The sequence below is a fragment of the Bubalus bubalis genome, chromosome 4, assembly GCF_019923935.1.
Source record: "Bubalus bubalis isolate 160015118507 breed Murrah chromosome 4, NDDB_SH_1, whole genome shotgun sequence".
In the NCBI taxonomy this organism is placed as follows: Eukaryota; Metazoa; Chordata; class Mammalia; order Artiodactyla; family Bovidae; genus Bubalus; species Bubalus bubalis.
In genome coordinates, this window is record NC_059160.1 from 11,171,888 (window position 1) to 11,186,887 (window position 15,000).

Genomic DNA, 15,000 nt, shown 5'->3' on the forward strand with positions numbered 1-15,000 from the left:
TGGCCGAGTGGTTCTGAGAATCACCACAGCAAGTACACCAACCATGGCCTCCTGCCCCAGAGAGTCTTAGATTTCCAATTTGGAGTCCGTGTTTCTCCCAGCTTCCCTCCCTGTCCTGGGCAAGGAGCCTCTGCCAGGCTGGGGTCTCTCGGGTCACGCTAGTGTGACCCTAGTGTGACATGCTAGTGTGTCCCTGAGCCATTCAGGGGGGCGCGTTTCACAGTGAGGGGGAGAAGGATGGCAAGGACAGGACCCTCAGGGGCCCCTCTCACCCCGAGTCCTGCAGCCTGGGAGCCTGGCAGGGCTGGGAGGGCAGGGTGAGCAGCTCTGCCTCAGATCTGGGCGGCAGCGTCTCACTTGCTGTAGGATTTTTAGCCAAGTGCCTTGGGGTTCGTGAAGAGATCTGGGCACAAGGGCCTCAGAATCCCAGTGGGCTCTAGTTTTCATGGTTAGTATTGTTGACAGCCTCGGTATCCCCCAAGGTGGAGGGCCGGAGGGGTCGTTTGGGACTGGAGACCTCATGGTCCAAGTCCAGATTGTCACTGGCTTCCAGGTATCTGCTGCCTGATCCCGCATGTCTTCTGATTTTTGTGAGAGAGGCTGGAAGTCTAGATTTTTTGAATGAGTCATGCGTTCAAAGGTTGGCAGACAAAATAGGCCTGTGGCTTAAATGTGGCTCCAAGGCCACCACTTTGTAATGTGAAATGAAGAAGTGTGTCCTCAGAAACACGTCCTTAGGAAAATGGCTTCCTGTTCCCCCGGGGCCCAGTGATGCTCTGTGAGCTTGAGAAGGACTAGGCTTGGATGGAGGCGGAGGGAGGGGGTGGGGAGAGCTGAGGGGAGTGGCAGGGGTGGGGTGGGGAGAGGAGTGGGAGAGCTGGGGGCACAGGGCTTTTTCTACCACAGACCCAGGCCTTTCTCCTCGGGTTCAGGACACTCACCCTCCTGCCCCGATCCCAGGTTATGGAGGCTGCAGACTGCGGCCGGGGTGCCCACCTACCCTGAAGATGTCATCTTCTGAGGCTGCAGACACAGCCTCCTTCATGGCCTTGTCCAGCTCCTCCTCGGCGGTCAGGTCCCCAGAGATGGCCCGGCGGATCTCGGGCCCCAGGTCGTGCAGGGTGCGCAGGCCAGCCTGGGTCGAGGGGACAGGGCGTGAGGGCCCAGGCACCCACCTGACCCGCCACCCACCTTTCCCTCTGCTTCTCCCCAAGGAGGCCAGCTCAGGGGGTCCACAGGGGGTGCAGGCATGCTGGGAGGCAGTCTCAGAGGCATCAGCAGACCCCCAGCCCTTCCTCCCACTCCCTGAGCTCAGGGGGGCTGAGAGTCCAGAACTACAGAGGGCAGTGAGTGCAGGAGGCAGGGCGGGAGGGGAGGGTCCCCCTGACCCGTGGGAGCTTGGAACCTGGAAGAGGTGGGAGGAGGTGCCAGGGCCCCTCACCTGCAGGGATAGGGCGTTCCTCTGGGAGGGCTTGCCCACCAGGCCTTGCTCTTTGCGCTTCTTGAACTTCCGGAAATACTCCTGGATCAGGAAAGTAGCGTAAAACTTGCCCACCGTGACCTCGTCATCTGAGAGCAAAGGCAGGAGAGGGTTGGAGGTAAATGGGGGCTTGGACCCTGGCCGAGTGTCCTCAGCTTCTTAGGTTCCTCAGTTTAACTTTTTTAAACTGATAAGAACAGATACAACACTTGATCTTAGTCAAAAGGTTGAGAAGTGATCAATTTAATTTTTTTGAGGACACTCTCCATGCACATGGTTGAAAAAGACAAAAATATACAAAAAGACCTGTGTACAGTGAAGGGTATCCCTTCCACTCCCGTTTCCTTTCAGATAACCTTTCTCATTCATTTCCTGAGTATTTTCCCAGAGATTCTTTATGCAAATACTTTCTGCAAGTAAGCAAATATATTCCTGCATGCATGGTGTTGCTTCAGTCGTGTCTAATTCTTTGTGGTCCCATGGAATGTAGCCCACCAGGCTCCTCTGTCCATGGGACTCTCCAGGCAAGAATACTGGAGTGGATAACCATTCCCTTCTCCAGGGGATCTTCCCAACCCAGGGATCATACCTGAGTCTCCTGCAGCTCCTACATTGCAAGGAGATTCTTTACTGCCGAGCCACCAGGGAAGCCCCAAATATATTATTATCCTCTCCTTTCTCACAGAAAAATTAGCATATCATCAAAATGATTTCCCACCTTGTTTTTTAAACCTAACTGAGCTTGTTAACTGACTCTTCTGTGGTCCTGAAGCTCCAGGTGCCCACAGCTTTGGGCACAATTGCCCCTAAGCATTTATTCATTGAAAAACTTTGATTATATTGAGTTGGCCAGAAAGTTTGCTTGGGCTTTTCTGAAAGAGCATCTTACAGAAAAATATGGATGAACTTTTTGGCCAATCCAACAATATATTTTGTATTAAAGAGTTATATTTTAGTAATTGTATATGCAAGACAGATAGGGTTGTCAAGGAGGAACAAAAAGGGGGTCCTGGGGGCTCATAACCCCCCTCAGGAGGAACAAAAGAGGGGGTCCCAGGGGCTCTTTCCCCAGGGCCCTGTCATTCCCACAGCTCCCAGCCGGTGGGTTATGGGAAAGCCTCTACCTTGCAATGTCCTTGACGTTCTCCCAAACCTGCAGGCATCCAGGGGCCTGCCTGGCCTCCCCAGTGACCTCAGGCTAAGATCAGGTTCCAGTTGGAAGAGGCAGGTCTCCCGCAGGCGGAATGTGGGACCTGCACTTGCCCAGGGGCAGCGGAGGGGGTACTCACCTCCTGCGGGCGGCACCACTTGGTCCAGCAGCTTCATGCTGGTCCGTTTCCAGATCTTCTTGATGATGGCCCGCAGCTCCTCATTGGCCTGTTCCAGGTTCCCTGTGGGGGGACGCGGGCTGACTGGCAGCTGTCACGAGGGCCTCTGGTGGGCTGGGCTGGTCCCCGTGCGGGAGCCCACATGGCTGCCTGAGGGCTCTGCCCAGTGGCCCTGAACGTGGGTTCTGTCCCTTCCTCTGTAGGTTCCTGCCACCCACATCCGTGCCCTCTTGGCCAGCTTTTCCTTGCCCCCCACCTGCCACTCAGTGGCCAGGGTGACCCTGCACCCCACTCGTGGCTTCTCCTCGTGGGGGCTGCCAGGGCCAGACTGAGCCCAATGGCCACCTGCCAGGAGGGCCACTGGGAGGAAGAGTGGTCTCCCTGCAGACCCGTGGGAGTGTCCATACCTGGGGGCCTCTGAGTCAAAGGCCTCTGTTGGGTCTCCTCCTGGGGAGGCAGCAAAACCTCATATGGGGCAGAAACCAGGAGATGGGGTCCTGAGATTGGGGGCCCCTAGGGGTCTACTTTCTCCACTGGCCGAACAGACTTAACTTCCAGTCCTGGGCTCAGAGGGCTGAGACCACAGCTGTGAGAGGGCACTGGGAGGCTGGCTGGGGCTGGCACACCCCTGGCTCCCTCCACCACCAGTGCACACGCCCTGCGTGGCCCCAGGACTGTGAGCAGGGGGTCTCACCCTGCCATCAGGTGATGTGATACGTACATGGGCCCTGAGGACCGGGGGTTGTGCAGGGGGCCTGGGCTCACCCCAGGAGCCCTTCACAAGGGGGGCGCTCTCGGGTGCAAACTCCCAGCTATAAAACAAACACATCCTGGGGATGTCAAGCACAGCATGAGGACTGCGGCAATACTGTGCTGTGTATCTGCAAGTTGCTTTGAGCGGATCTTAAAAGTCCTCGTCACAAGAAAAAAGCTGTAACCTTGTGGGGTGAGGAGTGTTGTCTAGATGTGTGGTGGTTGTTTTGCGATATAAACAAATAACAGGATCATTATCTTGTTCACCTGAAACTAACGTAATGTTATATGTCACTTAGGCCTCGACAAAAAACAGTAGACTACAAAAAAACAAACAAAAGTCATGTGTGAAGTGGGCCAAGGACAAGGGAAGCCTCCCTGACTGTGTGGGGCTCAGAGCTTCGGGGGCCCAGCCAGAGCCGGTCCCAAGTCTGTGGGGAGTGAGTCTGCTGACAGCCTGAATGCACTGGAAGGGGAATCTCCCCCTAGCCCCAGGAAGAGGACCCATCCTGGTCAACAGGCTGATTTTGGCCTGAAGGCCCCTGAGCAGAGAAGTCGCTGCCCCATGGCTGGACTCCAGATCTTCCGAGCGGGCGCCCACAGTGGCCGGGGTGACACGTGACTCGGCATGGGGAGAGCAGGATGGGATGAGATGCCAGCGCTTTGTTGGTGGGTGAATTTCCTTTAATTCCTGGCTTGACTAGCTTCCACGCAGCCAGCTTCTCTCTTGGTCTCAGGAGCGGGTTCCTCAGGACGGGCTGTGTGTGTCTGGCTCTTCAGCTGGGACCTGCTTCGGTCTGACGACTATCTTGATAATGCTGACTCTGGGCTTCAGGCATTGGTGTTTCTCATTCTTCCACAGGATGAAAATGTACGTCCTCACTTTATATCAAGCCTTCAGGACCACAGCATGCTCCTTCCAGCAGTCTTCATTTCTTCCCTCCTTGGAAAAACAAACCTTCCCTCTTGGACAGAACTGTAATCATAGTCATTGAGGAAAGTTTGGGAAAGGGAAGAAGGTAAAAGTAGTGAACAGAAGTCATGGCTGGGTCCGATGCTTGTGGCAACCACAGCTAAAGTATCAGCGAGCTTCCTTCTGAGCCCTCCTGGTCACACACGCACGTACACCCAACCTATGTCCGTTCCAGTCTTTTATTGGCAGAAACAGGCCTGTTCATGCCTATTCCAGCTTGACTTGTGGCCTTGGCCACTCTGCAGCCTGAGTTTCTTTTTATTGAGCAGCCAAACTTGAACTACTAAGATTTTTTTTTTAATATTAGCTCCTAATTTTGACATGGGTCTTGATTCTTCATCATGGGTTCTTGTTCTTCATCCTGGATATTTCTGTCATTTTGTGGGAGGATTTAGCTGAGGGAAGGAGCCTCTTGGCTTGTCCACTGAACTGAATGCCACATGTCACCGCCTTCTTGTTTCACAAAGAAACTGAGGTGGAGAGAGTGTCATGTGTTATCACGGTCTAGCCCCCTTGTCCTCCCGTCCAGGGCTCCTCTGGGAGATGGGGTGGGCAGCCTGAGCCTCAGATCCAAAGGTATGAAGGGAAAAACGGCACCACCAGGTTTTCTCTAGTGACTATGCCGCTGGGTTTCAGACTTTGCTCAGGTGACCCATGCACGTGGCTGGCACAGGACGCAGACTCAGCGTTCAGGGCAGGTGCTGGGACTCCGTCTCAAGTACACCCCAGCTCCAAGAGTTGCTGCAGGAGGCTGGGAGCAGCCGCAGCTCCCTGGGTGCACCTCTGCCCTCCCAGAGCAGTTCTGACACCATTCGGCCACGAAGACGGCAGGTCAGCACAGTCCAGCTGCTCCTGGCCACGGGCTGCTGCAGTACAAACCAGAAGACAGTCCCTGCCTCCAAGTGGCATGGGAACAAGCGCAGGGGGCTCTGACCCCACCTGCCGGCTGGCTGTGCACCTGTATGTGGGCAGGCCTGTGCTGGCCTGGACCATGGTCACGTCCACTGTGACCCCTTCCTGATGACATAAGGGTTTACTTTGCAAGGAAAGCTGGACACCTGAGATCCAGCTGCAGCCGGTAAAGCCCCACGGTGCAAGGGCTTGGCCCGCTTCAGGAAGCACTCACCTCCTGGCATCTGAGCTTCACCCGAGGGGTCACTGGGAGAATCTCTAGAAGTTACAAGTCAGGAGGCCACTCAAGGAACAATGGCTGCCTGAGCAGGCCTGGTCCCGCTGATGTCCCCGGGGCAGGGAGTGGGGGAGAATCATGCTGGGCTGAAGCTCTGACACCCCAAGGGCGGGGGACCCCGGGACCCCGCAGGCGCAGAGCTCGGCTCTGGCTAGTCCACTAGGGCTCCCGGACACCCCCATGACCTTACCTTCCGTCTTGATTCTCAGGGCCGTACGGACCAGGGCAAACAGCGTGGCATTGAACATGACGGTCCCGTCGCTGTTCAGGGGCATGTTCATGGAAACCAGGCGCTGGGGAGGGGGCGCAGCAGTCAGCACAGCTGCTGGTTCTCGAAGGACCCGCCTGTGGAACCCCTGAGGCACCTCCAAGGCAGGAGGATGTGGGAGTAGGCTTGGGGGAGCCTCAAAACATGTGTGCACGTCACTCCATGGTTCCTTCACTGTCTGAGGATGTATATGCCGCAGGAAGGAGCCCCAGTGCCTGTTTTGGCTCAGTCCTTTCCTTAGGCTCATGAAGACTACTCTCATCCCCACAGAGGCACACTGGCCTGCCCGGGGTACCTGGAGGTGTCTCGCCCCCCACGCTGTGTCTCCCATGAGCTCAGTCCATCTCTTACTTTGCAAGCCACGCGGTGAGGGCACAGCTTCCCAAAACCCAGGGGGGGCTGAATCCGTCGCAGCAGGGTCACCACATCCAGGTGTTTGATGCGTCCCCTGGAAGAGGCAGGAGAGGAGGGAAGGTCAGGGGGAAGGTCTAGGCCGGCAGCCCGGGACTCCTGTGCCCAAGGGTGGGGTCTCCCGTGGGAGGAACTCTCCACAGCTGGACCCTAGTGATCAAACTGGTGCCAAGCTGTGGAACTGGGTGGTAAAACTCAAAAACCAATCTACATGTTTAGATTTCTAAGGAGCAATTTTCCATCAGTGCTATATTTCAGTAGGCAATGAAAGGTGGAAGGGATTTTAGCAGGCAATGAAATTCTCGGTAATTTACTGCTGTTCCATCAATTAACCATCGGACCATCTCACACTTTTCTGAGAGTCAACCAAACATGATGCCTGGACTGATGGACCTGTGGCAGGGATACAGCCAGGCCCTGCCTGGCCCAGATGTCCTGACTCAAGTACATACTGGTTGCTCCAACACCATGACCACTTGCCTGTTCAATGGAAAATAACAGACATGCTCTTGACTCAGCCTAAGGCCTCCTATTGCTGGCCCTTGACCCTTGACCCTGGCATCCTGTGAAGGTCAGGATTTGCAGTGGGTCTGCCCAGTGCTAACCCGTCTCGATCCTCTTTCCCACATGTGGTCACTCAACCCCCTCTCAGGTTGGGGGCTGGTGTTTCCCTCTGGGCACTCACTTGGCTTCAGGGTCATACTCTGCCCAAATTCTCTTAAATTCATCCAGGTGGTGGGGACCCAGGATGGACCAGTCCCTCGTCAGGTAGTCAAAGTTGTCCATGATGACGGCTACGAAGAGGTTGATGATCTGCAGAGGATGGGCATGGAGAGCTGCCTCAGTGGCCCTTCCTGCATACGTGGTTGTCAGGGCCACGTGCTTGGAGGCCGGCACTCCTGAAGGCCAGCCATGTGGCACCATGGAAACGCTGGCCCCCAGGACTTGGCTCTCTTGACTGAGGGCCTGACCAGTTCCCCTCAGTTATGCGGCATGAACCCCACGGTGGGCTGGCAGTTTCCCTCACACCCAGCTGCCAAGGCGGGGCTGCCAAGGACAGGGGAGACTGTCCACCACCATTCCTTCGCTCCTCTCCAAAGTTCCAGAGATGCTGAAGTGGTCTCCTGCCCTCGGGGATGAAGGTAGGAGCCAAGAACAGACAAGAAGGGGGTGGCTGAGCTCACCCGGCCCAGCTCCTGCCCCTCCCAGCTTGTTGGACCGTTTCAGGGACGCAGGCTTTCCAGCCCAGCCTGGACCGCACGCCCAGCATGCAAGGCCGCCGGCCCCATCCGGCTTACCAGGAAGGCGCAGAGCATGTAGAAGCTGATGAAGTAGAAGACGGCAAAGCTGCTGCCACAGGGCGTCTCCCCCTCTGTGCTGTTGCCCGGCTCTGACTCGGGGGCGCATTTCTTGCCAGGCATGCAGGCCAGCATGATGTCCTGCCAGGCCTCCCCAGTGGCGCACCTGTGAGACACCATGTCCAGAGCGGCTCACACAGCCGTCCTCCTGGGGGAACCACTGAATTGGGTCTGGGGCTCCTCAGGCCCCCAGTGCTGGCATATCCACAGAATATACACATACAACACTGTCTCCATGCCTGAAAGTTTTATGGCAAAGGTAACAGATTGCATCTTTTCTGCAAAGTCCCTCTTTCTGCAATCCCTGTTAAGTGTTGAGATTTAGCCATTTGGATACATTTTAGTTCTGGTTTGTTCACCCTATGTAGCGGGTGCTCTATATTCCATTACAGCCCACCGCCTGATAAGGCTTTTCCTTTCTACGCTGTCACCAGGGAGCCTGCAGCCACCGTGCAGGGCCTTCAGGGAAGCCGGCTTCCAGGTGGACTGGCCAGTGGACAGCAGGTGGGTCCTCCCTGTGCTTGACCCTGCTTGTTCTCCAAGCGTCCATCCGATTCAGGCTCTGGCATCAGGCTGGAGAGACACCACTGCTCTACAAATGTGCCAGCTCTTTCTTCAGCTCCACTGGGGCATGACTGACAAACGAGACTGTGAGCTGGAGTGTAGACCACAACGATCTGATGTGCGTGCCCGTCGGGAAGGGCTCCTCCCACCTGATAACACACCCATCCCCTCACAGGTTTATTCTCTATTTTTGATGAGAACATTTTCTACTGTCTTAGCAAGTTTCAGTGATACGATCCGTGTCATCAACTGCAGTCACCATTTTACAGGTTAGACCTCAGACCTCACTCATCTGACGGCTGAGAGTTTGAGCCCTTTTACTAGCCCCTCCCCCATCCGTCCACTCCCCCCCACCCCGGCCCCGCCCCTCGCCACTCCATTCTTCCTTCTTCTATTTTGTTTCTGAGTTTAGACGTGTCAACTCTTGGTTTTAGTGAATTTTTAAAAATATCGTTCATGTGATGGCTGTGAAATAATAATGTACTGCTGTTTTAATTTGGTTTTAAAATGATGAGAAACTTTATTTCATCTGCTGAACGGCAGGTGTTTGCCGTCTGCCTCCTGGGCTGTCTTCCTGTTCATTTGCGGCATCTTCATACATTCTTTATATGAATCCTCTGTCAGTGACACACCTCGAAACTAATGTCTTCCATTCTGTGGCTTGTTCCCAGCTCCACTGATGGTGTATTATAAAGAACAGAAGTTTTAAATTTCAGTGTGGTCAAATTGTAATTTTTCCGTAGTTTTGTGCTTTTTTGCATCATGTCTGAAAAATCCTGCTGTATTTTTGAATACATCATGTTTGAAAAATCCTGGTTGTAAAAATATCCTTCTATATGTCCTAAAAGGTCCAAAATTTTGCTTTTTATAATAATTTCATAATAACTTACTATGAAATTTGAGGGTTCCATAGGAGATAGAAATGTGCTTTATCTTCTTCTGTCCAGGTAACCAAATTAAAAATAACTTTTAACTTATTTATTATTGGTTGTGCTGGGAGAAAGTGAAAAAGCAAGGGAATTCCAGAAAATATCTACTTCTGCTTCATTGACTACGCTAAAGCCTTTGACTGTGTGGATCACAACAAACTGGAAAATTCTTAAAGAGATGGGAATACCAGACCACCTTACCTGCCTCCTGAGAAACCTGTATGCAGGGCAAGAAGCAAGAGCTGGAACCAGACATGGAACAATGGACTGGTTCCAAATTGGGAAAGGAGTATGTCAAGTGTGTATATTGTCATCCTGCTTATTTAACTTATATGCAGAGTACATCATGTGAAATGCCAGGCTGGATGAATCACAAGCTGGAATCAAGATTTCCGGGAGAAACATCGACAACCTCAGATATGCAGGTGATATCACTCTAACGACAGAAAGCCAAGAGGAACTAAAGAGCCTCTTAATGAGGGTAAAAGAGGAGCAATAAAAAGCTGGTTTAAAACTCAACATTGAAAAAACTAAGATCATGGCATCCGGTCCCATTACTTCATGACAAATAGAAGGGGAAAATTGGAAGCAGTGACAAAATTTTATTTTCTTCAGCTCCAAAATCACTGCAGATGGTGACTACAGCCATGAAATTAAAAGATGCTTGCTCCTTGGAAGAATAGCTATGACAAACCTAGACAGCATATTAAAAAGCAGAGACATTACTTTGCCAACAAAGGTCCATATAGTCAAAGCTGCTATGGTTTTTCCAGTGGTCATGTACGGATATGAGAGTTGGACCATAAAGAAGGCTTATTGCCGAATAAGTGATGCTTTTGAACTTTGGTGTTGGAGAAGACTCTTGAGAGTCCCTTGGATAGCAAGGAGATCAAACCAGTCAATCCTAAAGGAAATCAGTCCTGAATATTCATTGGAAAGACTGCTGCTGAAGCTGAAACTGCAATACTTTGGCCACCTGATGTGAAGAACTGACTCATTGGAAAAGACCCTGATGCTGGGAAAGATTGAGGGCAGGAGAAGGGGAGAGCAGAGGATGAGATGGTTGGATGCCATCACCAACTCAAGGGATAGGAGTTTTAGCAAGCTCTGGGAGATGGTGAAGGGCAGGGAAGCCTGGCATGCTGCAGTCCATGGGGTCGCAAAGAATCCAACATGACTGAGCGACTGAACGACAACAATGATTTTGACCAAGTACCTCCCGTAAGTGGAATCGTACAGGAAACCTGGCCTTTTATGACTTGTTTCACTGAACATCATGGCCTCAAGGTTTGTCTGTGTCAAAGTAGGAGTCAGAACTTCCTTCCTTTCTAAGGCTGAATCACGTTCCACTGTGTTGTAACCACACTGTGCTCATCCATTCTTCTCTCGAAGGACCTACAGTTGCTGACACGCTGTAGCTATTGTGAATGCTGCTGCCATGAAGATAAGGGTGCAGGTATCTCAAGAGTCGGACACGACTGAGCAACTGATCTGATCTGATCTCTTTGATACCCTGCTTTTGATTCTTTTATGTATTAGCATATATTCACACGTGGAATTGCTGGGTCATACGGAATTTTAAATCTATTTTTGATATTTTGAGGAACCATCATACTGTTCCTCCACAGTAGCTGTTGTTCTTTTACATTCTCTCTAGTATTACACAGACGTTCCAGTATCTCCACCCCCTCAGCAGGACTCGTGTTCTCATAGTAGCCATCCTGATGGGGTGGGGTGGTGTCTCACTGTGGTTTTACTTTGCATATCTCTGATGATTCGTGATGCTGAACATTTTTCATGTGCTCACTGGTCATTCACGTATCTTCTTTGGAGCAATACTCAACTTCTCTGCTCATTTTTAAGTTGGATTGTTTCTCGTTGTCTTCGGCAATCCATTTCTTTGGCATTTAATTTTGTTTCTTCTCAAATTCTTACCCTTTGGTTTACTTTTCTTGTCTTACTGCATGGGATAAAACTTGTAGTATTATGTTGAGACAGTGATGGTGTATGAGCTCATCTATTATATTTATGGGTTAGCTACTGCCTGATGTGGATGGAATGTTTGTGTCCTCACAGAATTCACATGTTGCAGCCCCAAACATCAGTGTGACAGTGCTCGTGGGGCTGGGGGTGTGTGATGAGAGCAGCATCTGTATAAGAACAGGAAAGAGACGTGCTCTCCTCTCTCTCCACGGAGCGGGGACACAGGGATCAGGACACCGTCTGCAGCCCAGGAAGAGGCTCCCACCAGGACGGGAATCATTGGTAACCTTGACCTTGAACTTCCAGCCTCCAGAAATGTGAGGAAAAAACACCTGCTGTTTGCGCCTCTCCATCCATCCGTGGCATTTGTTATGGCAGGCTGCCCAGACCAGAACACTATCTGTACATGAAAGAAGTTGTCTTCCTTTTTAAAATATTTATTTATTTGGCTGCATCGGGCCTTGGCTGTCAGAAAACCCACCTGAAGAGGAGCAGCACGGCCTGGGGGAAGGTCTGGAAGTTGTTGTTCCTGTTGATCTCTGTCGTGTCATTCAGGGCAATTTTGCCAAACACCTGGCAGGGGAGAGGATGGGCTCAGCGAGCCACGGACATAGGGGTCCTGGTTTCCACCCAGCACTCAATGGTCTTTTTAGGGGTCACAGCTGGCCCTGGACAGACTGGCTCATAAGCTGAACAAAGTTCAGAGGGCCTTGTGGGGGCAGGCACCTGCTGCCTTGTCCAGCTCCACCCCCAGCCCTTGGGAGGGGCCCTGGGAGAGCTGGTGGAGGCAGAGACTGCAACTCTGTCTTACAGGGGCAAGGCTCACTGGCCTTCCTCTCTTTTGGCTGCAGATTCTTGACAACATTTTGTCTTTAAAAGAAAACTTCATTGAGGAATAATTAACAAATCATTGTGTAACTTGGGGGAGTTTTTCTCTATAGAAGCGGAATCTGGGCCGGGGGCCATGGGGAGAGAGGGTCTCTGAGCTGTGCACCCATGGGACAGCATGGGGGTGGGGAGAGGAGTTCCACTCTGGTGATCTCTATGACCCCAGAAGGGGGGAGTCAGGGGAAGTGGGCTGGGGGCCAGGAGTCCGTCCTACCTGCATCCCGATCACGGCGTAGATGAAAAACAGCATCACGATCAGGAGGGCCACATAGGGTAGGGCCTGCGGGACATGCATGCGTGAGGCCGGTGGCGGGACCCCTCCCTGCGGCAGCATCTCTGGAGCCACCAGCTGCTGCCAGGCTCAGGGGGCACTTCCAGGAGTCAGACAGACGTTCTGGGCACTGAGGGAAGCCTGAGCCTGGTGTTGACCCTTCCCCTCCCCTTGGTTTAAGGCACCTGAGATCTCGGGTGGGGGACCCAGAAAACTGGGCGCTGAGCTCGAGACAGCATAATGCCCCCTTGGCAGAAACAATCTAGAGTGAGCACAACACTCTCCTGCTGCCCGCCTGTTCTCATGCAGCCGGAGGGCCGGGGGGTGCCCACCAGTCGCCCCACAGCTGTAAGATGTTCCCCAGGTGGAGCAAAGGCAGGACCAAGGGGCCCTCAATAAGAGCGAGATCCTGGCCCAAGCCTGCTTCCACCAGCGCAGCTATGGGTGCTGGGCGGGCTTAACTTCCCTGAGCCTCAGTGTCCTTACCTGAGAAATGGGAGGAAGAGTGGTGACCTCAGGGATTTGGGGGTCTGGCTGACTTAAAGCCCACAAAATGCTCAGCAGCACTGGCCTGTGGCTGGTCCCTGCATCTTACTTGCTCAGTGTCCCTGCCTCCTCCTGGGGAGGCCTTAGGCTCGCAGGGCATGGACGAAGCCCGCACACCTCCAGGTGGTGCCTCAGGCCCATGGGGTGTCCGTCCACCTTCAGGCCTGCTCCTCGGCCCCCTTCTCAGCCCAGGAACTGTCAGCGGTGGGTGAGTTTGTGAGGCCTGTAGTCACCCATGGCTATGGGACTCTGGGGTACGCCCAGGCCTGATCCCCACTGAGACCACTCAGACGCCAGGAGCAGATGGCTGGGAGGGGGTGGGGAGACAGGTGCGTCCTGGTTGGTGGGGTGGAGTGCCCCGACAGCCCAGCCTCTTCCTCTGGCTGCAACTTCAGTCCTACACGTTCAGGTCAGGACCCACCCTGAGCCTGTCCCTGGGCCCCTCCATACTGGGGATCTCTGTCTCGAGAAGCCCACAGTCTGGCGTTTCAGGTACAGGGGTCCCTATGCCAGTGTCTTCAGGAAGTTCGGGGATCTAACAGCTGTGCTTCTTCCAACCTCGGACGTGTACGAGACCCGTTAGAGAGGGCAGGGCCAGGGCCAGCTATCCCACTTTTAGGAGGAAGTGACTCTTGGGAGCAGAGATCAGCCCTGCAGTTGGCAGCGCTGAGCCCCCTTGGGGACACCAGGTCCTGGGGTGTCTGGCGAAGTCTATAAGCAGGTGTGAAGAGCAGACCCTGCTGGACCGCCTCTGGGAGGGGGTGACTGCCCAATGCTGACGACGCCTAAGCTGGGAGCACCGTCTGGGGGGAGCTGCAGGGGTTGGCAGGGCTGGCTACCTGGAAGGACTTGATGAAGGTCCACAGCAGTGTCCGGATGCCCTCCCCGCGGCTCAGCAGCTTGACCAGACGCATGACCCGGAAGAGGCGGAAGAAGGTGATGGAGATGCGAGAGTTCTCTTCCGCGTTCTGGGGCCGTTAACACAGCAGTTACCAGGCGGGTGGGCGGGCGAGGCTGCTCGGCACGGCCCGGGGTGGGGGTAGAGGCGAGCGGGGTGGTGGGCTGCACTAGACTCTCAGGCGCCCAGGGGTGGGCGGGCCAGCTCCTGGCCTTGGCAGCGCCCAGCAGTGCCCTGGCCCCGATCGTCTTCCCCAGCACCCCTAGTCTTCCCCACCTACTTGTGGGGGTGGGGGGAACAGGTGATTCTGTAGGAATTCCATCTGCTTTGAGATCTAGGCTGAGAACCACTCCAGGGACCCCGGCCTCCCTCCTGCCCGGCACGGCTCGGGGTCCTTCATTCCCAGTGAGACCGGCTCTCTGCCAGGTGGCACTGGGGTCCTGGTGGGCTGCCCACGGAGGGGTCTTGCTCCCTGGCTGCCCAGACTTGGCACTCTAGGTGTCATCTCTTTTCCACGGCCCCCCCGCCCAGGCTGCGGGCCAGCCTGGGGTGTTGGTGCTGGGACCAGGCCTGGCTGCCCCCCTGCTGCCCTCTACCTGCCTCGGGCCTTGGTTTCCAGGCTGCAGACCTGGAAGGGTGGGGGGCACGGGCTAGGTGGGCCAGGGCAGCAAGAGTGAGCCCTGGATGAGTCCGGCCTGGGTGTGAGAGGACCAAGGGGCCCTGCTCAGGGTGTCCTGGAGGGGGCAGGGGCCAGAGCCGGCAGGCGCCTGGCCAGGTCTAGGGACAAGACCGGCTGCCGTGTCACCGTCTGCCTCCAGACCTCAGGGCACTCAGCACAGACAGACCCCTGGCCCCCTCCTGCCCACATGGGACAGAGAGCTGGGGGTGCTGACCCCGGGAGCTGGCCGGCTCTCCAGCACTAGTGCAGCCCCCAGCCCTTTGGCACCAGGAGAGAACGGACCTTTGGGCTTCCTGTTACTGCTCCTGCCACAGGCCTCCTGCTTGGAGGTGTCTCGGGGTTGTTGCTGGGCCCTGTGTGGCCACCGCATCTCAACTCCCAGCTCCTCTGGCTTTACTTCTAACCGTCTCCAGGTCAGATCCGGCCTGACAACACCCATGAAAATCCTAGCACAGCAGCCCTCACGTCCCCGTGTCTAATCC

General features: G+C 54.4%; 1 protein-coding gene and 1 pseudogene across 14 annotated transcripts in view; both read right to left on the reverse strand.

The window, feature by feature from the left end:
- The window catches only part of CACNA1C (calcium voltage-gated channel subunit alpha1 C), a 463,540-nt gene that overhangs the window by 13,686 nt on the left and 434,854 nt on the right, over positions 1-15,000 (reverse strand). For all 14 annotated transcript variants that reach the window (XM_044940916.2, XM_025282935.3, XM_025282924.3 and 11 more), the window contains 10 exons: positions 13,781-13,909; positions 12,339-12,404; positions 11,718-11,809; positions 7,701-7,866; positions 7,088-7,215; positions 6,343-6,439; positions 5,914-6,016; positions 2,770-2,871; positions 1,442-1,569; positions 1,001-1,135 (listed from right to left, as the gene is read on the reverse strand). In XM_044940916.2, coding sequence (XP_044796851.1) covers positions 1,001-1,135; positions 1,442-1,569; positions 2,770-2,871; positions 5,914-6,016; positions 6,343-6,439; positions 7,088-7,215; positions 7,701-7,866; positions 11,718-11,809; positions 12,339-12,404; positions 13,781-13,909 — 1,146 coding nt within the window. The remainder of the gene's footprint in view (positions 1-1,000; positions 1,136-1,441; positions 1,570-2,769; positions 2,872-5,913; positions 6,017-6,342; positions 6,440-7,087; positions 7,216-7,700; positions 7,867-11,717; positions 11,810-12,338; positions 12,405-13,780; positions 13,910-15,000) is intronic.
- Positions 1,587-1,719, reverse strand: LOC112584845 (annotated as a pseudogene).